The sequence below is a fragment of the Tachypleus tridentatus genome, chromosome 1, assembly GCF_004210375.1.
Source record: "Tachypleus tridentatus isolate NWPU-2018 chromosome 1, ASM421037v1, whole genome shotgun sequence".
Classification (NCBI taxonomy): Eukaryota; Metazoa; Arthropoda; class Merostomata; order Xiphosura; family Limulidae; genus Tachypleus; species Tachypleus tridentatus.
In genome coordinates this window covers 65,483,175-65,508,548 of record NC_134825.1, presented here as the reverse complement: position 1 = coordinate 65,508,548, position 25,374 = coordinate 65,483,175, and the positions used below count along the sequence as shown (strand labels likewise).

The window sequence follows — 25,374 nt, the reverse complement described above, 5'->3', positions numbered from 1 at the left end:
GGATTATCCATTGAAAGCTCAGAATTTAGGATTTACGTCAAGTGTTAAGTTACATATGTGTGGTGTGGGATTTCTCAACTTTTGGAATCCACTGATATAAGACATTAGACGGGTTTTTATGTGCTAATAATACATCTGACTTGGCATGCCCCAGTGGTGAGGGTGATTGGTTCGTAATTTGCTGGATGTGGGATCGAAACCTGTTATCGAATATGGTCTTACTTTCAACCATGTGGGCGTTATAATATAATGGTTAATCGCGTTGTTTGTTGAAAAAGAGTAGTTCAAGAGTTACCGATAGGGCTGTTTTCTAATTTTCGGAACGGCATTATGTATAGTAAATGGAGCAAATGCAGGGAATCCTGAGGTTTTAGAGGTCCTTAATACAAAATACAAATGTAGACGCCGAATCAGCAATAAGTATTGATGAAAAATCTAAAAACAACTGTTTTTTGTGTGAAATACGAAATACTTATAATACAATGGCCAAGCTAGTTGTCAGTGCGATCGTAAAGTGCCATACTTTCATATAATTAACACCTAAAGAAAATATGTTTAAGAAACATTTCTTACAATTAGAGAGATATTATAAATGATTCGTATCATAATAGCAATACACTGAACGAGTTGTGTATATAGCCAATTCACAAGTAGAGCAACTACTTCAAAGTATTTAGCTAATTTTTGTTTGTTTTTTTACTGAATTTTGTGTAAAGCTACACGAGAGCTTTCTGTGCTAGTCATCCCCAATCTAGCAGTGAAAGTACGTCTGTGGACTCATACTGCTAGAAACCGGGTTTCAATACCCGTTATGGACAGAGCACAGATAGCCCATTATGTAGCCTTGTTTTTGATTTTAAATAAACAAAGAAACGTTTATGAGACCAGAGTTATTTTAGGATTTGTCGCAGGACCAATGTTTCCTTTATTTTATCAAACAATCTGCAGAGTGAATTTTTTTTATGTGTACCAATCAGTATCAGGAAAAGGAGGTATGTTTACACCATCAGCTCTATTAAATTATTAAGCCACTTTGTAGTGCTACCAGTTGATTATTTGGGATTTAGGCCTATCAACTGTCAGGGTCATTAAGGCCGTCAATGAAGATGTTCGCGGGTGGAATAATTTAGGACGCGGCATTTGACTTAGTATTTGGAGGGAATGCTGTCCAGTACACAGTTTGTTTAACGCTAACTGTGGCCAAAGGAGATGCTTGTTTGTTTTGTTTTGAATTTCGCGCAAAGCTACTCAAGGCCGTCCCTAATTTAGCATTGTAAGACTAGAAGGAAGACAACTAGCCATCACCACCTACCGCCAACTCTTGAGCTACTCTTTTACTAACGAATAGTAGGATTGACCGTCACATTATAACGCCCCTACGGCTTAAAGGGCAAGCATGTTTGGTGTGATGGGGATTCGAACCCGCGACCCTCAGATTACGAGTCGAATGACTTAACCACCTGGCCATGCCGGCCGAAGTAGTTGATGTACAGGAATGGAAGAGGCAGAACACCCAAACTCAATGATACTGATGTTAAGTATCCTCGTTTATGCAGCCTTCAAGAGAGAAGGAAGACTGCCACTCATCACAAGCACGAGATAAACAATCATGCATAAAATGTTAGAAAAGAGTCCAGATTTACAGTAAGAAGAAGACTCAATGAAAATAGAATATTTCGACGTGCAGCAGTTTAAAAACATTTAGTTCGGTCTCTAAATGTTGTAAAAAGACTGAAATTTGCTGAAAAAGTACAAAATTGGCCTGATGATGATTGAAAAAGGGTGTTATGGACGGATACGTTCAAGTCTGAAATATTTGCTTCAAAGCGTAGGTTGTACGTCAGGCGAAAGAAAGGTGAAAGATACTTACCTCAATTTATGGGAGAGGTAGTATGATGGTTTGGCGGTGTTTTTATGCTGAGGCGACAAGAGACATTTGCAAAATAGGTGGAATAATGGACCATTGCAAGTACCATCAGATACTGATCCGTCACAGTATACCCAGTAGTTTCCATATTATACTGGCAAAGAATTCTACTGCCAAGAATATAATGACCACAAACATCAATCCAACCCAGGCAAAAATCGCTTAGCTAAGAAAAACTCCTGGAGTTATTCAAATGATGCAATGGTTCCCCCATACAGTTCTCAACCCACTTCAGCAGATCTTGGATTTAATAGATCAAAAACTTGACAAATCAAAGGTTACTTCCAAAAATTATGGGAGTGTATTAGAAACATTTGGGGCAAAATTTCAAAAACAGTTTGATCAAATATGTTGCAACAATGCCTGAAAGACTGTCTGCAGTTACTGAAGTATGAGGAAGACACACGAAATATTAACTATTTGCTGAGCTCAAATACTTCCACTGAGTTTCTGTTGTACTAAATATGAATATTAATAAAATGTTGATGTTCCACCTGTGATTTACCTTCCATTGTTCTTTAAAAGTAGCTTGAAATCTAAATTTTGACTCTGTTCTAATACTTTTGTACAGTACTGTATCTGTTCAACGCACCAGGAAGACATGGAGGGAACAGAAAGAATTCATATGTCTTTTAGCATCATTTTGTCTTTGCTTTGTTTCCTCTAAGATATATTGACGTTATTTATTCATCTACATTTTCTTTCTTTTGCTAAGCGACTTTTTCTTTCTAGCATTTTTTCTGAACTATTTTTAATTTTATTCAGAATTTTAATTTAGAATTTATTTCATAGACGGTGTAAAAAGTGTTCATTTTAAATGAGAAGCTGAGGTGGCTTTATGATGAAAACATGCCATCTTTTAATTTGAATACTAACCAATATCTCAAATTCAGGATTTAATGTATAAAGATGTTGAAAGAGCTTCCTCTAAATATTATCATATTAAACACAACAACATCAACGTACAAAAATTGAAAAGGTGAGCGCGAAATTTCTGCACCAGGGTCGAATGCTGTAACCACTGAGCATTTTGAGATCCATTGTTATGTTCTAATATTAACAAGTATTAATTTAAAACACGGTATTATGTGTTTCCAAATACTGAACGAACTTATTCAAAACATGATCATATATTTTCAAACAAAATTATAACATATCAAAAGTGTTCTGACATTTGAACGCGAAATTTCCATTTGAAGGGCGGGTGATCTCCTTTGAACGTTGTCGAGAGCTTCTGGCTTTTTTGTATCTTGATTATTCATTTGTCTTGGTTGTGTTTAACCCTAAAAAGTAAGACAACTAACCAAACTTATATAACGCTAATACGTACTTTTTAAAAACAGTTTATTTCGATAATACATTGCCCTTTTAGGTTTAAACTTTTTCTTGGAAAAAATCGTTTGTTCTATTTATTTGACACTACGAACTGATTTAAACGGTAGGCATATATTTCTTAATTGCTTAGTTGGACGCAACTTGGCTTAACGATTAGCGTGCTGGTTAATGTAAAAGGCACTTACTTTGAGTTTTTCAATGGAAGTTATGGTGAAAACAAAAGGTGTGGGTAATTTTTTCTGGAATTGTTAGTTGTTTAATCAAATCAAACATGCTTTAAAATACATTTATTCAGCTTTGAAACGTACAAGTCCTTAGTGCAGCATAACATATAAGTTTTACCTATGACTCGTCTTCTCTCATTAAATTTCTAAATATATTTGTTACTTCTCACTTGGTTAATGTTTTAAATATGCTACTTTCACACATGGTGTACAATAAACTATAATAATTTGTTATCTTGACAAGTGAAGCTTATGATTACCTTTTCTGATATTTTGGTTTAATAGAAATCAAGCTATTAAGATTGTTTTAAAACAGATTTTTACACCTCGGTCACAAATACTTATGAAGTCAAGAGAGTTGATCGGTTGGATAACAAAAGTAAAGTGTAAGCGAGAATGCTTACTACACAAAATAACCTTCTAACACGTGTCCAACTTATAAATACTGAGTAATTATTCTTCACAATGTTCGGAGCTTTTAAAAGAAAAGCTTTTCTAACCACCAACCTCAGGTTTATATCCTCCTAGTGTTTTTTTTTTTCATGGAATAAAATTTTTTCTTGAAAATTTGCGTTATTTTTCTAAGAATATTATGAAAATTGCACAGATGTAAAGGAAATATATGCACAAAAACAACTTAAGAATCATGGAATAGACAGTTAGAACCGGGCATCGCTTGATGGATTGCAAATTGGAATTCCCGTCATTGAACATGCTCCTCCTTTTATCCGTGGTGGAGTTATAAAGTTACAGTCAATTCTACTGTTCTTTGGCAAGAAGATAACATAAGAGTTGGCAGTAAGTAATATTGACTTGCTGTCTTCTCTCTAGTCTTTTACTTCTAAATTATCAACAGCTAGCGCAGAGCGCTCTCGTGTAGCTTTATGCGAAATTCAAAACGAGCAAAATAAAATAAACTCAATTCTTCACATTTATAAGTTATAAAGACAGGAGCGCCACCAGCAACCAAACAGATTCAAGGCTTGTGCCTCAAGGAACAGCTACTAGTTAAAATAATTAAAACATAATTGCAATGCAATGTAACATTGTTTACGTAAATGTTGAAATAAATTAGCGAAACTGTGAAGCACATCCAGGGTACGAGCCCTGTGGGTTAGTGTGCCTCGATACCCCTGCATTTAGACTAATCTCCTGAACCAAAGGCGTCGTGAACCTGACGATGACCGAAGAAGGTTGAAACGTTGTTCGTTCTTCTATGTAAAATATTTTCTCAACCCAAACGAGTCGTTTTTGCATATATATTGCATATAGTTTGTTTATGAACTTTGTTTTACTCTGGAATTTTTAGTGATACTTCAGTAAGTTCATTAACTGTGATATCTAACGTTGTTATGAAACGAAAACACGATGGTGCTGTATGTTGAACCAAACACATCGCGAAATATATCACTTAGAATCTTTTTAAATCAGATATTAGGCTAATAAAAGGCTGGAAAGAGAATATTCAGTTAACATACCAATCGTGTATCGCTGAGAGCATTTACAACGCTCTTACGACATGTTAAAATACATTAATTTAATTTCTAGAATATTAAAATGAAATATATGGTACATTTGTCGGAATTTGTCCCCTCTTTTTGCTTCGTATCCACATACACATTTTAATCTGACTGTATGTTACTTACCACTTTGTTAATGAAACTACTATCGAACAGACTAAACACGACAACCTTGCTGTTTCTTTTCATCTTTTCTAAACTCATTGCTTTTAAAGTTATTTGAAGTTAAAGTGCTTTTAAAGTTATGTGCTTTTACTACGGTTTGAGTAGAAAACATTGTATCACTTACAAAGAGTTAAGAATCCTCATTCTTAGAATTGTTAAAACTTACACGTTTCATTAAGTGTACGACGCTATATGTATTGAAGAGAGAGAAATGCCAGTTACAAATAATAACTGATACACAATAATCTACAGACTTGCACTTTCAGTTGTACAGTCTGTCCAATTTTGCAATGTAAGAATGTAACTGTCTACTTGAGACACTATTACGATTACGACATGTTTTGTTTGTTTGTTTTTTGAATTGTTTACGTGGTGGATAACAGTCCCCACGACTGAAAGAGCGAGCGTGTTTGGTGCGATGGGAATTCGAATCCGTACACGTTATAAAGTTTGTGCATAAAGAATCGTCATAGCTCGAAATCAAGTCGAATTTAAGCTAGTAAGCATCAAATAATTATTACAAAGCAAACGGTAAATCTCCTAATTCTTAAAAGCAGCAGAGTACAGGCATAATGTGTTTTAAATGAATATTGCCATTATTTCATAAGAATGAATGTCGTGAAGTGAAACAACAAGCAAGATAAGACTAGTAGTAATAATAATTGATTCGTTTAGTGTTAGTTAGTTCCTGTGGGAAGGGGTTTGTCGGGGTTATCTAGGAACTGGAAAGATTGGATTACGAAGTTATATGAGCATGAAACGAAAAATCATAAGACACCCACACGGACTATATTTGACTGCTAACACTCGCCCCTGGCTGCATAACATCCGAACAAAGAAGTCCAATCACAGTTTGGTACGTTTAGTCTTAACGTGCAGAAGAAATTCTTTGTCACCTGCTCTCACTAATATAACACGGATCCCCGTCATGGTAGATCAGGTAAGTTCCTGGTTTCTTCTGTTGTTTATTCAGTTACACATATCAAATTAAATACTTTTATATAAGCATAAATGTAAAGATATCTACACATTCTTGTACTGCCATTTTACATTTAATTTCATAGGATATGTCTATATTATAATTAAGAAAGGTACACGAAAGTCCAACACTTACTAGTTCATAGAGTAAAAGTTTATATTGTCACGTACAGGTTTTAATCAGACTCGATAGTAGTGAGCCACTTGGATAATGAGATCCGTATTAAGTTATTCAGGATTTAATATACGCATATCTCAAAACTAATTGGTAAAACCAGCTAAAGACATAATGCCCACCCTCTCCAGTGTCACAACGGAATGTCTGTGAAGTTACAACGCCAGAAACTGGGTTTTGATACCCATTGTGGGCAGATCACAGATAGCCCATTCTATATATTTGTGTTTAATTGCAAATAAACAACAAAAATCATCATATTTTAAAATAATGTCTCAAAAAAAACAAACAAACAGGCTTCTTGTTCCATACGTGGTTCTAAGTTTTGTGAACAATTTCTGTCAACTTAATATCATTGAATTATTTAATATGCGAGGGTTGAGTATCACATAATCACTGGAGCCAAACAGATCCTTGTTACAATAGTCATCGCCTCAAATGTCCTTCATGTCTAAAGCTAAAAAGTAGTAACAAAATGGAACTGCAAAGAATCTTAGGAAAGTACTATTAATTTGGTAATATGACATTGGTGTTATTTAACAATTACGGTCTAAAAATATTAAGATTATCTAGGGACCTAGATCATCAAAGATTAAGGTCATTCATAACTGGCTTTTTATTATAATATTTTCATTCTATTAAAATTACCGGCACCTAACCTGAAGAACGACTAAATGTGTTAAAAAGTGACATAAAAAACGGTTCTAGAATAGAAAAATCTTTCTCTGTTTTCCTAGTATTGTAAGTCAGTGCTTTATTTAGCACCCTAATTATTAACACATGTCGATAAATGAAGGGTTAATTATGCATTATGTGAAAAATTATACTGAAGCTTTAGAGAACGATTCCTTTATTTATTTGAATGACTTGAAAATATATTGAAAACCTTCTATTAAAAACAAAGATGAAAAGCTGCAGTGAATACACTTTAAATAAAGGTCCAAAGATATAAATCTTGAATTGATAATAGTTAAACAAAAATAAAAATAAACAATCCATAGCAATTGATAACTATAATTATAAATGCATTTAATGAAACTTTTTTTTCTGAATTATTACAATTATAATATATAAAGACATCTAGTGAGAATCTTTATACTTAAGAATAATTATATGTGTTTATATATACATCTGGTAAAAACCCTCCTACTGATCATGTATTTTATATAAAGATATTTAGTGAGGTATCATATACTAAGAAAAAAAAAAGGATATGTGAAGGGCTTTAATGAAGAACCTCCTATTCAACAAGAAATACGTAAATGGATAAAGGAATTCGAACTTTCTTGGAGAACATTCTTACAGTATATATCATTGTATGTGTTCCACACTATTGTTCACAAGTGATTTCTTCTTAAATCCCGAATTCGAATTCCTATTACTGGAGACATAAATCATTTAACACTGATGTCAAGTTGTAGGTCAAATGTTTAAATGAAATTTGCAATTTTTCCCCCCTTTTGCAATGTGAGACGATGATACATTTATTCAAGTCAACGTTAAACGAGTTTTATCTTCCTTTTTTGATATACGTGACTAAAATGCTCACTGCATAACAATTTAGGTGTATTTTAAGGTTATATTCCTTCAAAGTGACAAAGTACCTCATCCATAAAACCTTTATAAAGTCATCCGCAAATATTCTACATACTTTTTCATGGTGACTCGAAATGACTGGCTGACTTCTTTTTATGTAACTGTAAATATAAGTTAATATTTGTTTGTTTTGTTGTTACGCACACAGCTATACTAAAAGCTGTCTATGCTCTGTCGGTCTCAAGTATCGATATCTGATTTTAAGCGTTTCAGACCCTAAACTTACCACTGTGCCACCAGGAGTGAGGCTATATAGATAAATAAAAATGAGAATTTGTTGTTATTTTTTGTTATGGTTAGAAGTAAGGAATATGCTTTCCTATATAGAGTGCAAATAGGTTAAACATTTATGAAGTTATAATGACCGCAGCCACAACAGAAAGAAACCAAAACAGTTTATTTTTATCAGTTACCTGTTAATACCTTACATCATCGTAATGAAGTAATAATTGTAACTACACGTCTCGTGAACAAAGATGTTTAATGATTAAATAAACGTAATTATACTAAACTGCTCAGGCATGGCAGATGTTTGCTACGGTCTTTGAATAAACAAATCATGTTTAATTATGGTCTTAAAAACATCAATTCTCCGTAGAGTTCTTCGAGTTTCTCAAGGATAACTTGTCAGAATGAACAGCTGGTTTGTTCCACGAACGGTTCGAGAGATGAAATAAATATGTTTATTAATTTCTGTTAAAGCACGAAGTACGCCACGTGCTTTCACCTGTGGGAGGAATTAGATATTACGTAGAATACTTATTGTGTTTTATGTGGTGATAAGAGGTACAATCATATTCCTACAAATTCCTTTAAAATTATATAGGTATATCAGATTAAAAAAGGTAAAGAAGGAAGATAAACACCAGTTATAAAATCAAAATCTATTTAGTATTTTTGTCAAAAATGTGCATAATGAATAGTTTGTTTGTTTGTTTGTTTTCAATTTCGCGCTAAGCTACTCGAGGGCTAACTGCGCTAGCCGTCCCTAATTTAGTAGTATAAGACTAGAGGGAAGGCAGCTAGTCATCACCACCAACCACCAACTCTTGGACTACTCTTTTACCAACGAATAGTGGGACTGACCGTCACATTATAACGTCCCCACGGCTGAAAAGGCGAGCATGTTTGGTGCGATTGGGATTCGAACTCGCAAACCTCGCACTACGAGTCGAACGCCTTAACACGCTTGGCCATGCCGGGCCAATAATGAATAGTATGTTCCAATAATATTTTTAGATTTAAAATAAAAACTTATTTAACTACATTTAGCGAGGCTGCTGATATTGTTTTGCTTGATGTCAAAGTATAATACACCACAAGGCCCGGCATGGCCAAGCGTGTTAAAGCGTGCGACTCGTAATCTGAGGGTCGCGGGTTCGCATCGCCGTCGCGCCAAACATGCTTGCCCTTTCAGTCGTGGGGGCATTATAATGTGACGGTCAATCCCACTATTCGTTGGTAAAAGAGTAGCCCAAGAGTTGGCGGTGGGTGGTGATGACTAGCTGCCTTCCCTCTAGTCTTACACTGCTAAATTAGGGAAGGCTAGCACAGATAGCCCTCGAGTAGCTTTGTGCAAAATTCAAAAAAACAAACAAACATAATACACCATACGATCATCTTACACTATTGACAGAAAATAAATTTTGTAGTTTCAAACATGACCGTAATGAACAAGACTTTGAACAAAAAAGTCAAAGAAGTAACTTCGTTTACATGCATTTCAAGCCTTATTTCAGCTAAACAATAGTCAGAATATAATTATCTAAGTAAATAGAGGGATTAGCCATCGCTATAATAACGTTCCATGAGTTGAAAGTGTGAAAGAGTAGCACTACGACTCAAACTCAAAACCTTTGGGTTCACTATCAAACAGATCACGCTCGACCCATGATATACGAAATAAATCAATGTAGAGTAATTGAATATATTTTCGTTCTATTTTGTAATGAAACATGTGTACTTGTATTTTATAATAGCACAATGAAACATGTGTACTTGATGAATAATTGTCAAAACAAAATTTTTGTTTCTAAATACTATGCCATGGATGAATAATATTTTTTCTCTTGTTTGTTTTAGGGACCTTTATTTTCCACGTTTATCGAACTGATTGTTGTTACTACTGTACTAGCAGTAGACTATGTACACTATCCTATCCAGTATCATTCCCAGACAGACAGAGGAACTTATAACTTCGGTTATGACACGGGCCTTTTTGGAGCCCACTCTTTTCGCAAAGAACATCGAGATGAAAGTGGAATCGTTCGAGGTCGCTATGGCTACACGGATCCGCATGGGAAACTCCGCATTATCCATTACGAAGCTGGAACTTTCGGCTATCACGCTTGGGGTGATGTATATCCAGATGGTTGGCCGCAGAGTCATTTGCCTGAAAACTCTTTGCACTTCTCTGGTTCTTCTAGTGGCCAGCATTCTTCACAAACCACTAAAATTATGGCAAGTCCAGTTCCTTCACCAATAAGGTTTTCTGAATCTTCAAACGTTCTCCAGGCATACATTCACTCAACTGAAAATGATTTTATCAATTCTGAACACAAAACCACAAAATATCCTCAATCTTCTTTCGAAAGGCGACATATATCTCCACCAACTGTACCTAACATTGACCAATTTCAAAAACCAAGATCTTCATTTCTGAAAACCGCTCAATCTTCCAATTGGTACAAGTTTCTTCCATCAATAACCTTTCTGCATTCTTTTGAACGACCTAGTTTACGCAGAAGTGAAGGCTCAGCTGCTAGGAGCAACGGATATTCGCGGACGATTCTGGAAATTAATGTGGACAATAGCAAAAGAACGGAAGGCACTGAACATAACACCGATGATTTTATATCACCTAAAAGCAGCAACCAAATTACTACTGTAAATATTAAAAACAGGGTAAATATACCTAAAACTACCGATAAAAAAGGTGGATCATATTGGAATGAAAATGGCATCGAAGTTTCATCTGGGATCGTTAACAAAAAGGAAATTCTGATGTCAAATACCGACAACATCGAAGTGTCAAGTACGAGAAGACACGTCAGTAAAACTTCTAATATGAAAAACGTAAACGATGTTAATGGTCCAAGGAATAAGAACAACAAAAATCAGTGGATTATACACGTTGGCAACACTGAAGTTCCTACTAACTAAGACGTTCTGGGGGTAGTGAGTTCACCGTTAAGATATAAAAGGATCACTTCCTAGTAGTTTGCCTCTTGCCCATAACTAATACTACGAACATTAACAATATTTAATTTCCACCAGTCCATCGACGAAAAGACTCTAAATATTCAACTTATAGGTTTAGTTCTTTCAAATCCATCTGTTTCCTCTCGCACTTTTAACCACATCATGACAACTCTAAAACCATAGACTTTTACAATAAATACCTTTCTGGCAAGTCCACAGAAATCAAATGTAGTCTATGCTATATTGAAAGAGTTTCTAACATTATAAGCTTTCAGACATACTGAGAGCATGTGGCAGGAAACAGCATTTTCCATTTTTATTATCTCTCATCAGTATATCTTAACGGACCTACTTGATTCCGGACAATTTCCCAGCAGCTAAAATACTAAAAACACATCCAGTTATTCGAGACTGCTTTTCATAATATTTAGTTCTAATTAATATTCTAAATGTATTAAGCACAGGACAAGTTTCGTCCAATCGTTCTATAGTGGCTGAGTGGTTGGTGCGAAAACATCCAAATTAATCTCTGCTACGATCAGATTTATAAAAGAATACCCATACCAGCCGTCTTTAGAATATATTTTATATTTCTATGTGCACAATTATAAGTGTCTCTTCTTATGCCTATTTGCTTTTATAAATCTATTCGTAGCAGAGATTACTTTGGATGTTTTCGCATCGACCACTCAGCCACTATACAACTTTAATTAAAATAAAAGATGACCTAAGAAAGTCGAAACGTTGTTCTGTACTTTATTTTAATTAAAGTTTTAATTTCTATACCAGCCATCTCTAGAATACTTTTGTACTTGAAGTGGGGTACCCGTAGTGTTAAGTAGAAATAGGGCATTTCAAACGACTTTAAGTGTATCTTATAATAATAACGTAATCACATATGAACATAAACTAGTGTCCTAATGCAACGCCAAAGAATAAGTAAGACATTTGGTAGAAAAAATATATTAATTTAAGAATAAAAATTCGGGTTGTTCTTGGCTGAATAGAAAACTTCGTGGAAACTGCTGGAGCCTTTTTAATTTATTATTTTACTTAAACGTTAACTATCCCTTAAAACAAATTTTAAATCTAAACGTATTTCAAAAATTTAAAACTAGATATTAAAGACAGACACTAAATGGGGTTATCAAATATATTTCTATGTTATTTATAACAAAACTAATCTTACCAACACATACATACACACTTTAGGTTTCATGTAATTTGCGTTAGTAGTTAGTTGCTACAGATTAAGATATTCTTAAGTAGAGCAAAGCATGCTAGGCTTAGTAAGTTTGAAAAGTATTAACATATTTTACTGATTAGGTAAAAATATTAACGTAGATTACCTGGAATAATAGTTTTTGTTTATTTTTTTATATAACTGAATTCCTAGGTGTTGCTAAAACTGTGATGTCAATTAATTTAATTAGGTAGCAACTGTTAAGAAAGTAATACAAATATTTATATGGAACGTATTTCATTTTTCTGCCTCTTAAAGTGGAGATATACACTAATATCAAAGAAACGTCATGCGATACCTGGTGAGAGTTTTAAAAACTACCCAATTTTACAAACAAGTGAAGAAATACTAATAAAGACGATTGGTTGAAATATCTAAAAAAATAACTGAATAAGTTTGCACACAAAATCGTTTTCGTTACTATTTTCTTGACCAATAAACATTCAGATACGAAAATATAGTAACAATATATTTACTAACCTGTTATTTTTGAAAACCATTACAAATTTTACTTTACCATTATTTGTTCTGCTAATTTGCAAGATAAATAAAAAATTGGGGATTTAAAACCCGCAAATATAGATCGTAAAAAAAATAAAGGAAACAAGGCTGTAGACACTGTAGACATTATTTACTCAATCTATAAACTCAAGGTTTGACTTTATACTGTTACCGAGAGTCAAGACACATGGTAGTGTATGGTGAGGGGAAAACAACTTACAGAATACTCTCTGTATTATTAACAGGAGTGATAGTTTAGCAATATTCCACTTTATGTATCTCTAGCTGTGATAATCTAAATTAACATATATTTATCGTGAACATGCTCTACTTGACTCTTAATTTACTTACCAAATTTCAATGCCATCTATTCAGAAATACACAAGATATATGCCGCGGCACATATAATGGCTTTGCATGTTTCAATTTCAAACCTTTAGCTCATAGCTCTATCGCCTCTCAACCAATCTGAAATCTACTTATAGTTTTGGACTCAGGAGGTCAAACTCTTTCGTTTGATGTATTTGACCACGCCCAAGGTCTTGTAATGTAACAGGCTAGTCGTTGGAGCTTCCACTTTACTGTCAATTATACATAATTTGTTTAAGTGAGGAATGCAAAGTTGATTGGAACCCATAGATCACTAACTCGAACAAATCTATAGCTAGAATAAATAAACTGATTCTGAGATTGATATTCAACAAAACATATCAAGTTTATTTCATCCTTACGTTGATACACACTTTCAATAATTAGTTATTTATTATTCAAACTTTCAAGTAAAACATTTTTCACTTGCATATATAGCACCCAAAACAAACTATAGTCATTTATAATCATCAATAATTACTTCACTTTTTTCTTCTAAAGTACATGGACTGAATAAGAAAAATAGCAGTCTTACTTGCAACAAGGTTAAGGAGGTGTTCCATTAGATATTGGAAACCTTCATCATTTTGGAATTCTAGAGTTCAACTGGAGTTTGGCATGGAAATTCAAGTTGACTCACAGAACTGCAATTTCACCTTCAGACATGAATTTTATACGGTATATTCTTTGTATTCTTACTAGTTACCAAGTAGTATGCATAACCATCTGTAAGTGGTTCTCACACTTCATTTGGGCTTTTCCAAAACAAGAACTAAAACTCTCAATAAATCGGTTTCTGTGATGGTGAGTGAGTCGCTTGTTGCCTTCTTACTTGTACAACTGTTACAATTAATATAATAATTACTACATTAAAATAACTTAGTAGTCAAACTGGTTACAATAACAATATCCAAATATTAAAAAAACAAAATCAGGTTATAAGTTTTAGATATATATATATAACACAGTTATATATATATTCAAAATACACATATATCAAAATACGGCGATTATCTAATGATTATACACATACAATAATTGTATGTTGTTAGTTATTGTTTACAGCTTCATACACAACTTTCCTTAGAACTCTGTTTGGAAGTGTCGGAAAATCCATCACCCACTGAAGATGATTCAGTTATTAAAAGCACATACTTCCAGTTGGCACAATATTCATGTGGGTGCCGATGGTAAACACAAAGAATTGTATCTGGAAAACCCAACTGTCTGTAAGGAAGACAGTTGTAGTCTTCCAGGTTCACACATACAGGAGGCTGATCCGTGACTTCTTTTCCTCTTTGGTGTATATCTTGGAATAACGTGAGTATTTATGTCAAATGACTTTCAAAACATTACTAACTCTTTTTGTAATCGCATTAATACTCGAAAGTATTGTTGGAACGGCATGTATTCGACAGTTATCCATTTATCTTTGAATAATGCAAAATTACCTTCCTTGGCAAAAACATATCTGACTTCTTTTCCACTGGAACAATACTAACATTTTGTCTAGTCCCGATTTCTACCATTAGTAACATAAGAATCCTGTAAAGATATAGATACATCTACTAATAATACAAATAACTATAATCTTTAATGTAATATATAAGTATAACATACATTGAATATACCTGTACATAACTTATTCTATCCACACTAGTTACAACTTCGTAAGTAGCTTATCATGTTGTTGAAAGCATCGATTACAGTCATGACGAGAAACAGTATCAATTGCATTTACGTCATTTTTACGGTTTATGTACAACTTGAGGATCGACTATCACTCGCTTACTCCTTACGGGTCACTCCAGGCTGAGTTGATATCGGACCGTGTGAACTAAGATTATGTTCATGGGTCGCTACATCAGTTTGTGGTGTCACTGGGGTACTTGAGGCATTATCCACAATTACTGGGATACTACCCTTACTATCTCTACTTGTTATTTCATCACTTAAAACAACATTTTCATTTTCTTTTGTCTCTGGAGTTTCTATTTCTGTATACAGTATTTCTTCTTCATAATCAAGACATAAGTCAAACTCACTTAAGTTTCCAGTTTTTCATGTGTGTTCTTAGCTTGATCGCGTTGTTTTTCAGCTACTACGCGTTCAGACTGATAAAGTCTACAAACTTTTATTTCCTTTAATCTATTCACATGCACTAGCTGTTTACCTTTTACATAGATCTCAAAATGAACTGGACTTGTTTGTTTGAGAACTCTAAACGAACCTTTCCATAACTTTGTCAGTTTTTTAGTGTTTACTTTCATAAGAATTGAGGTGTATAACAATACTGTGTCCTCTAACCTTACATCACTAGTTTGTGCCTTTTTATTTGTTTATTTCTCTCTATGCTCTGCAGCTTTAGTTAAATGTTTGTTAGCTAACTCAAATACTAACTGCATTCATTGTAATAATTCTGTCTTGTAATCATCATCTGTTGTATAACTCATTCTCTCAAGAGTTAATATTTCTTACATTGCTAACATAACATCGCTACCATGTAATAAAAAGAATAGACTTTTCTGGATACATTCATTTTAGGCACTCCTATATGCAAACAGTAGTAAAGCAATCTGCTCGTTCATGTTCTCTGATCCTTCTCTCAATTTTCTTTACACAAATTTCTTTCATTAACTTAGATATGAAGTTACTACCTCTATCCCTCAGTAAATATTGTGGTATACCATGCCTAGCTATGTTATTCGTAAATGCTTTAGCAGTGGTTTCTGTTTTCTGATCAGAAAAACATATTACCTCAGGAAATCTAATCAAATAGTCTGTGACTACTAACATGTTTATTTCCTGTATAAGATTTTGACAAGGGGACTAATACACCGATAGTTCTAACTGATAAAGCGTAGTTACACCTGGCGTTCTTTGTAAGGGAGCTATGCTTCGTTTATTGCTTAACCTGATTTCGCAATTCATACATTTTCTTACACCATTTTCCGCGTTTCGTTTTAATACTGAAGCAACAGTATAAAATTATTTAAAATTTAAAATAGATTAAATAGATTAATTTACTCTAATCTTGCCTAAAGGAATTTCAAGTGCCATGGCTATTGAGAATTCCCTCTTGTTTTTTTCTTTGCAACAAAAGTATGGAAACTTTATTTGATAGATAAATGTATTTAATTTTTATTGATTTTTGTTTTCATATTTGGTACACTGATAGATATTTACAACCTACAATTAGTTATTAAATTTGGTCTAAATATAAGCCACGTGTACAAAATAATTTAATAAAATCACTCAGTTTTAACCAAAATGTTTGCGCATGCCTACACAGATAGCGACGTCCACTTTTGGTCTGAAAGCTCTACTACAGCTTGACCTAAGAGTACAAGTGAACCGTTTCCATATTTTGTCAATCGAATTAAAGACGGGTGACTTACAGCAGCAAAACTAACAACTATGGGCCATGCCGAGTCCGTAGAAAAAATAACCATTCTTTCATGCTACTGAACCACGGAAGCAGAAGCGCGAAGTAAAGCCTGATAATTGCAGTGACGCCGACACGTAATCGTGATGTCTATTCCAGTTCTCCTACTGGTGACATTACCTTGAACGCTGGACTAGAAGGTTTGAACCGATAAATACAAGTTAATGTACAATGCACACTACTTGAAAACGAAGCCATTTGCGGCGTCGCCAAATAAGGTCGAACAATTTCCTATTCGTTATTAAAAAAATAAAAAAGAACAAGAAGGGCGAAAACAAGAAAACTGGACCACAAGTTATTTCTTGTTATTATTTGCGAGCATTTAGCCTGTTTTTAAAAATTTATAAGATGAACGTTAAGTGAAATTATTTATTCACATTTCAAATTAGTTCAGCCGCGGTTTCAGAAAGTTAAAAAAATTAAATAATTTCTAATTTTATGAACTAAGCCTAAATGTATGTTTGTTTTTAATGAATGATCTTTAGCGGATGATATTTGCCAGTTAACGGAGGATTTTATCAGACAAAGAAAAGTACATATAAAGCAAACTAGCTCGAAATTACAATAAGATAAATGTAAGAAACGTTGTAATATTCACAGGCAAGTCTGTAACCAATCGGTAAGCTCCAACTTCCCGCATATAACAAGATCCTCTAAAAATGTGTTTCCAGAAGAATAAAATGAACAGCAGTGGATAAATAAATGCTTCTTTCAGCACAGAGCTACACATGGGACTATCTGCTCAGTATCCCTCGTAAAATGGCCAGGTGGTTAAGGCGTTCGACTTGTAATCTGAGGGGCGCGGGTTTGAATCCCCGTCACACCAAACATGCTCGCCCTTTCAGCTGTGGGAACGTTATAATTTGACGGTCAATCTCAATATTCGTTGGTAAAAAAGTAGCCCAAAAGTTTACGGTGGGTGGCGATGACTAATTGCCTTCCCTCTAGTCTTACACTGCTAAATTAAGGATGGCTAGCACAGATAGCCCTCGTGTAGCTTTGCACGAAATTCAAAAACAAAACAAACAAAAATTGAACTTAGAATCTTAGCGTTATAAATCTTGCAGCTTACTGCTAAGCCACCGAATGAACAGCAAAAAACAAACTGGCCATAACTGTAATATGATACAATAACTTTTTGTTGTACAATAAAATGTGTTTGAGTTATTGTATTTTAGTCAACACTCGCTGCATATTGTGATTGTTTTTATAGACAAGTTTCGACTGAGTCTGAAACTGCAACAGTGGAAGAACAGATTTCTTCATTCGGTTGGACAAAAATCAATTTTGTGTTTTGGAGCAAACGAAGGTTCCTGTGCCGTATCCCTCAATTCTGAGTTACTTTGTCTGGGGTTATTCTCGTATTACATTCCAGAGGATATCAATTTGAAATTTTACATTATAAAGTAAAAGTAATACTCAAAGTATAATATAATCTAAATTCTGGATAAAACTAGAACAAAATAAATTAAAATAATCAAGATTCCTAGACTGAAGTTAAAGCATAATACCGTCTAATTATGCACAGTAATTAGGCAATAATAGGTTTTAATATAGCAGCATTTATTAAACATTCTAACAAACGTTGTAAGCGACCTTAACAAATAATCTTAACTCAGATTAAAGAAGTTTCATATTTCTAAGTGCACTTGACTTACAGCTAAGTATTAAATACTACAATGGTGGAATTTTAAAATGAATAATTGCAAAGAAGAAAATAAACATGTGCAGCAAAGAAAACAAAATCAACACAAGTTCAAATATATATAAGGAATATTCCTTATTTATAAATGCAGTGCTAAAAGACTCGATTGAATGCTTGCAATACAATACTTTACTTAAGTAGAAAAGTCTCTAGACTTTGCTTGAACAAGGAGAAGAGACTTTATTTGAATATTTGTTGTAGTTTCTCTTTTAATAAGCGTTAAACATAGTTATATCTTCTTAGGTTTATATTATACTAACTGTAGCAAACCAACAATATATACTCTATCTTGGCGCGTCAGTTTATAAACGATAAGGCGAGGTTATAGAAATTTCAGTTAACCAAAGAATATGCTAGTGCTAGTAAAAAATATATTGTTGATTATTACAAACTTCTCCGTACAAACTGCGAGGAAAATAAAAGTTTGTGTTTCTTTACTGAGTTAAGATTTCTTTTTTAGATTTATCACTGGATCAAAGTAAATCTTTGTATCCTGCAACGGGTTTACCGTTATACGTTTATTTAATACTTACGCTTGTTTCAGAATAGTTTTCTTTTTTGCATGTAACATATATTTTTGGCTGTTGAAACAGTTTATCGCGCAAGTTCCTCCTGTTCTCTAAATTTGTAGAAGATTCGTGAGAGTAAGAATCAACAATATTTGTTTCACAAAAACGCCCTAGAACATAGTTGAAACTTTGAGGAATTTGCCTGATTCATATAAAAGCATCTATACGAGAGACAGTGGAGGCTGCAGTTAATGTGCTATAGGCCTTAAAAGTTATAGTTCTGATTCACGTCTGTTAATCGAAAAACTATAGAATTGAACTAGGATCGTTTACAGATTTCAAACGTTACAAACCGTTCAACTTTGATGTTTTAGCTTCAGACGTTAGTATTTCTATGAGGACATTAGATGTTGTCGCTAGTGAAACTTGCAGGCGCTTCAAGCTTAGCCAGTTGTAAAAAAAAAAAAAAAAAAGTACACGTGTATCAATGAAGAATTACTTTGCTCTCCGTGAACGTTGAGTTCTAGACCGGATATGATACTCAGTATTGTTAAAAAGTTTGTAAAACTTTGCATACAAATCATCCTTTCTAATAACTATTAGTAATAACCGTTATTATAAATTGTATTGTTTTTATGCTCGTATACTAATATATATTTGTGTTAGAAAAAGGAAACTTTCAATTAATCTTGTTAGCAAATAACACAAATTTAATACGTGTTGAAATTTTATTAACATCTAGATTGAAATTCAAATTTTTGAATTTCGCACAAAGCTACTCGAGGGCTATCTATGATAGCCGTCCCTAATTTAGCAGTGTAAGACTAGAGGGAAGGCAGCTAGTCATCACCACCCACCGCCAACTCTTGGGCTACTTTTTTACCAACGAATAGTGGGATTGATCGTCACATTATAACGCCCCCACGGCCGGGAGGGCGAGCATGTTTGGCGCGACGCGGGCGCGAACCCGCGACCCTCGGATTACGAGTCGCACGCCTTACGCGCTTGGCCATGCAAACTAGATACTCGTCCGAAATAAGTTATAATACATAAAAATACAGTTGAAAGTAGTTAGTTGCCTAAACATACTGTATGATAGTACGTCAAGATGACGGTAGAACTCGGCCAAACGAACAGAGACGAAAACCCCATCACTAATCAGATACGAAATTACCTCTAGAGTTCGGCTAGTTGTTCTTGAGCTCTAGAAACCTGGTCGTAAAAACATCAATTTTCTTTTTCTCCATCAGCTGTAACTGGTAAACAACCGTGTACCTACGGTAAGTCTGCAAACCAAAGGATTTACCTTTGCATACCTAGAACAGCAAGCGATCCACTGAAGATTAGTTACAGCCTAAAGTACTAATCATTATGTGTCTTGTATGGAAATAGATAATCTAATGCATACTATTACCGAAGTATTCTGGTGTTGACATTCCTTACTTCAATGGCCCGGCATGGCCAAGTGGATAAAGCACTTGACTCGCAATTTGAGGGTCGCGTGTTCGAATCCCCGTCACACCAAACATGCTCGTCCTTTCAGTCGCTATAAAGTGAAGGCCAATTCTACTATTCGTTAGTAAAAAAGTAACCCAAGAGTTGGCGGTGGGTAATGATGACTAGTTGCCTACTCTTAAGTCTTACACTGATAAATTAGGGACGTTAAGCGTAGATAACCCTCGTGTAGCTTTGCGCAAAATTCAAAACAAACCAAATCAAGTCCTTGCTTTAAAAAGTAATGTGTGTAGAAAAGAATTGAATAAGTCGGTGATTTTTACACATAGAAGTTACAGTACCGATAGAAATCAAGTGAAAATGTATAAAATTGTAACAAAAATAATTATTCTAAAATTCTAGAGTTGGATGGAAAAGTTCAGAAAGTAGAGGGCATATGAGAGGGAAGAAAATCTGCATTACTTATTCCTGGATCCCACCACCATACACATATGTTCATCCATCTTAGGGGTGCAATGAACGAATAATGTAATGCAGGAAGGAGTATTGTAAATAATATATAATTTCTTGTTACTAGTAGAAATAAGAAGTAACCACTAATGAGTCTACACACCTTTTACAACTGTTTGTTTTATAAAACAAAATGATTCACATTGAATAAGTTATGGTGATTAAAGCCACCAGAAAATGACAAATAACCCAAAAATATCCACTTTAGCAAAAGACAAAGTAAGATGACTATTCTCTTTATTCTAAAGCTCTTCATGTAGTTGTGTGTTACATGAGACAGAATATTCTCTCGTTGTTAAAAGTGAGAACTTTATCCATTATATTACAGTTCGATTAATCCTTTTTTTCTGTTTTCTAGTTTGTTTAGCTTGTTTTAAATTTCACGCAAACCTACACGAGGGCTATCTGCGCTAGCCCTTCTTAACTTAGCAATATAAGACTAGAGGTAAGGCACCTAGTTATCACCACCTACCTTCAACTCTTGAGTTACTCTTTTATCAACGAATTTTGGGATTAACCGTCACATTATAACGCTCTCACAGCTGAAAGGGCGAACATGTTTGGTGTGACGGGGATTCGAACCCGCAACCCTCTGATTACCGGTCGAGTGCCTTAACCCTCTGGCCATGCCGGGCTCTGTGTTTTAAGTCCAAGTCTGTTAAAACTCTTTACTAAATTAAGTTATATAATTTATCGCGATTCACTCTACCTGTATCTACGTGTTTTACAGTCACGAAGCTCTGTTGTAATCTCATTTACCAATTATGGAATTGCGTGTTGTATTTTTACTATTAATGGTAAAGGTTAAAAGGAAGAAATTACTCCATTAATTCCACCCTTCGTTGTAAATTAATACGTCGACATTTTCTGCTTGACGTCAGTTGCCACTATAACACTAAGGGTTAAAACATAACAAAGATAAATGTTTAGTTTTGAAGAGACCGTGGGAAGAAACTACAGAACCAGAAAAAACAAAAAAAAGGTGCTGTCAGAAAATGACTAATAATTCTATATCTCGGCCTTGGCTCATTGTTTCTGGAGTAGGCATGAATTTAATTTATTTCGCCATCTGTCGGAGTAATATTCAATGTTATTGTTAAATGCTCGAATTACAAATACGAAAAAAAAACTTTTCCGTTTATACCCCCTGTTTTGTTTTCTTAGCCATAAATATCTGGTTTTGATACCAGTGGTGAACACACAACAGATAAACTATTCATTGTGTAAATTCAGGGTTGACTACAAAGGCCCGGCATGGTCAAGCGTGTTAAGGCGTTCGACTCGTAATCCGAGGATCGCGGGTTTGAATCCCGGTCGCACCAAATATGCTCGCCCTTTCAGTTGTGGGGGCGTTATAATATGACGGTTAATCCCACTATACGTTGGTAAAAGAGTAGTCGAAAAGTTGGCGATGGGTGGTGATGCCTTTTTTCTGGTCTTACACTACTAAATTAGGGGTGGCTGGCGCAGATAGCTCTGGTGTAGCTTTGCGCGAAATTCCAAACAAACTCGACCACAATTTTTGTTATCTTCACTTTCTAACATAATTTATGTACCCTTTGTGTTAGCAATATCAATACAGATTGTTGTGTGTAGTAGCTTTGTCTTCGACATAAACACACAATAAACTTATAGAAAGATAATCCTTACAAAATAAATATTTGTTGAAGCCTATTTTTACATGTTGGAGAAGTTTTGGCCTGACAAACGTTGTGAATAAGGAAAGTAATATTTTACTAATTATAAAAATATACAGATTATTATTTCTTTTAAATTTAGTCGTGTTCAGAGTCAAGGTGCTGAAACGTTTGATTTCAAATGTTATCTGTTTTGTTTTTTTAAATTTCTCCCACTAGTTAATGATTTACTTCTAATTGATATATAGGGCATACTTTGAACTTGGAAACCTCCTAATGTTAGAGCACCATCTGTCTGTTTTTGAATTTCGCGCAAAGATACACAAGGACTATCTACGCTAGCCGTCCCTAATTTAGCAGTGAAATATTCGAGAGAAGACGGCTAGTCATCATCACTCACCGTCAAAACTTTGGTTATTCCTTTATCAACGTATAGTTGGAATGATCGTTACATTATAACGCTCCCACGGCTGAAAGGACGAGCATGTTTGGTGGAATGAAGTTTTGATCCCGCAATCTTCAAATTGCGAGTCCTAACAATCAGGCTATACAGGGGCTGTTAGAGCACTAAGTCAAGTTACATATAACCCCATATATAGTTACATTTCCGTGAATATGTTATTATCAGTTTATAACTGGTAGTTTTCATTAACCTTGGTGCCTGAGCGATAAAATTCGGTGTTCGATCCATAAGGGGCCAAGGCACGGATAACCCACAGCAAAGCTTTGTTTTCAACAACAGACATACAATTAAGAAGCAAGAAGCAGAAAATACGAGTGAAAGAAATATTTTAAATAAAAACGACTTTACATGTATTGTTTAAATTTGACTTCCATGAGCGTCTGATAGAAGAACATACGATAAGGCTTGAATGAAAAACTCTGTAAAGTCACAATCGTATCAGAGGGCGCTGCGCTACAGCCCTAAATATGCATATTAGTCTATTGGAGCGTTGAAACAGAGAACACTTTGTATTTTAAACCTGAACGAAAAAATGAGCTAAATGGTCATGTCAGAGATCTCAAAGATTCAGATACAGCCATACTAAATTTATAATTGCTGATCTAAGAAAAGACAACTAGTCAACAGTACCTACCGCATATATGGCTACACTTAAATGATTAGCTGGACTGACTGTCACATCCATAACACCACCCACCACAAATGAAAATAAGAATCATGTTTAGTGGCATATAATGACACTTTGGACCTTCCGATCCATTATTCAGATTTTTAGAATATGCAGGTATATTTCTATGATCGAAAAGTAATTACGATTTTATCATTTTATTTTTTCATTAATTAACAATATTTGTACATCTCTACCATAGTATTATTAATTTATCGAGGTCATAATCGACTTAGTCCGTTTTATTTATTATTTATCATTTCACTCTAAGAGAAAAATTTTAATGAGGTTGGAGATATATTTTATCTTTCGACTTCGTGCAACTATAAGTAGCACGGCGGTATATCTGCGGATTTACAACGCTAGAAACCGGTTTTCGATACCTATGGTAGATAGAGCTCAGATAGTTTCGTGTGTAACTTTGCACTTAACTTCAAACAAATAATACGGAAATATAAACATAAAAAGGCTTAATACAACAACCGAGTAAACAAAATGGAAACTATCTCGCAGATAAAGTTTCGTGACTAATAAATGCTGAGGATTTTTACTGATAGATAGTATTGTATAGAAAACTGAAATCGCACAGTATCAAATTTATTTTTTCCAAATAACTATGGTCTCTAAATTATTGTTAAACAATTACCTTATAAATCCCAAGTGGCACAGCGTTATGTCTGCGGACTCACACTCCCAGAAAGCAGGTTTTGATACTCGTGGTGGGCAGCGCACAGACAACCAATTGTGTAGCTTGGTACATCATTCCAAATAGACAAACGGTAACTTTATAGATACTAAACCTTGAAAGCAGTCGCTATGAGCATTTACTACAAAAACAATGAAAAACAAACACGAAGACTGTTGTAGTATTTATATATTTTGCTATTTAAAATATCAAATGTTCAGTAAAATTGTACGTAAAGTATCTAACCACTTTAACTAGTCATATCTTCAAGAAATCTTAAATACTTAAATGAATAAAACTAATTCGTTTATTTCTCTAATATTCAAACAATCTTACTTTGTCTTTTCCTCTAGCTACGCTGTAGGAAACGTAAAGTAGTATATAAGTTGTATATTTCACTCCAATAGTTGTTATAATACAGAGTGTTTATCACTAAAATCTTTGCTTGTTTGTTTGTTTTTGTCTATTCGCAAAAGCTTTTGCAAATTATTCTGACATAACTGACAAAAATAATCGCGCAAAGTTAAAAAAGAGCTATTGCTAATTATTAAAAATAGTCATGAAATTTTAGCGTAGTCAATCTGCAAATACATAGCTCTGTTTTAATTAGCTGCGTGTATCACTTCAGTATTGAGGTTCTTTCATAAAATGAGATCACGAGGTCAAACGGTCATTTTCAAACCTACTTTTTGAGCTCATTATTTTTTAGAAAGACCACAAATGTTGTTTAAAAACTTACAGTATCTTCAACAGAAATACTCTGAACGAAGTAAAATGTCTCGCAAGATGAACTTAAACTTATACAAAACTTCATTTGCATAATCACAAATAAAATCACACTTTATAAGATATTACAACTTGCACAGTCGTTAAACTGTGTGCAGTAGGCTACGCTCCATTCTAATGACACATTCATAATACTGATGCTAATGTATTAAATAACCTTGAGTTTACGTTAATTTTTTTTCTGTGCCTATTTTATATTTAGTACTTTGTATGTTGTTTTTAAATATTTGAAAACGTTAGCTTTTGTTATGCGAATTTCACGTTGGAAATAATTTTAT

At 34.2% G+C, this 25,374-nt stretch overlaps 1 protein-coding gene and 1 long non-coding RNA gene across 2 annotated transcripts; one reads left to right on the top strand and one right to left on the bottom strand.

Moving 5' to 3' along the window:
* The first annotated feature begins 5,642 nt into the window (after nucleotides 1-5,642).
* LOC143250720 (uncharacterized) lies at nucleotides 5,643-12,804 on the top strand. The gene is made up of 2 exons (XM_076501657.1): nucleotides 5,643-6,111; nucleotides 10,003-12,804. Exons 1-2 carry the CDS (start codon nucleotides 5,920-5,922, stop codon nucleotides 11,080-11,082), a joined length of 1,272 nt encoding a protein of 423 aa, XP_076357772.1. The 5' UTR covers nucleotides 5,643-5,919; the 3' UTR covers nucleotides 11,083-12,804.
* A 758-nt stretch (nucleotides 12,805-13,562) lies between these two features.
* Nucleotides 13,563-24,749, bottom strand: LOC143250726 (uncharacterized). Its single transcript, XR_013028315.1, has 3 exons — nucleotides 24,647-24,749; nucleotides 24,272-24,452; nucleotides 13,563-14,074 (listed from the first exon to the last, which is right to left on the bottom strand). It is a non-coding gene; the product is annotated as an uncharacterized LOC143250726 (long non-coding RNA).
* Between the last annotated feature and the right edge of the window lie 625 nt (nucleotides 24,750-25,374).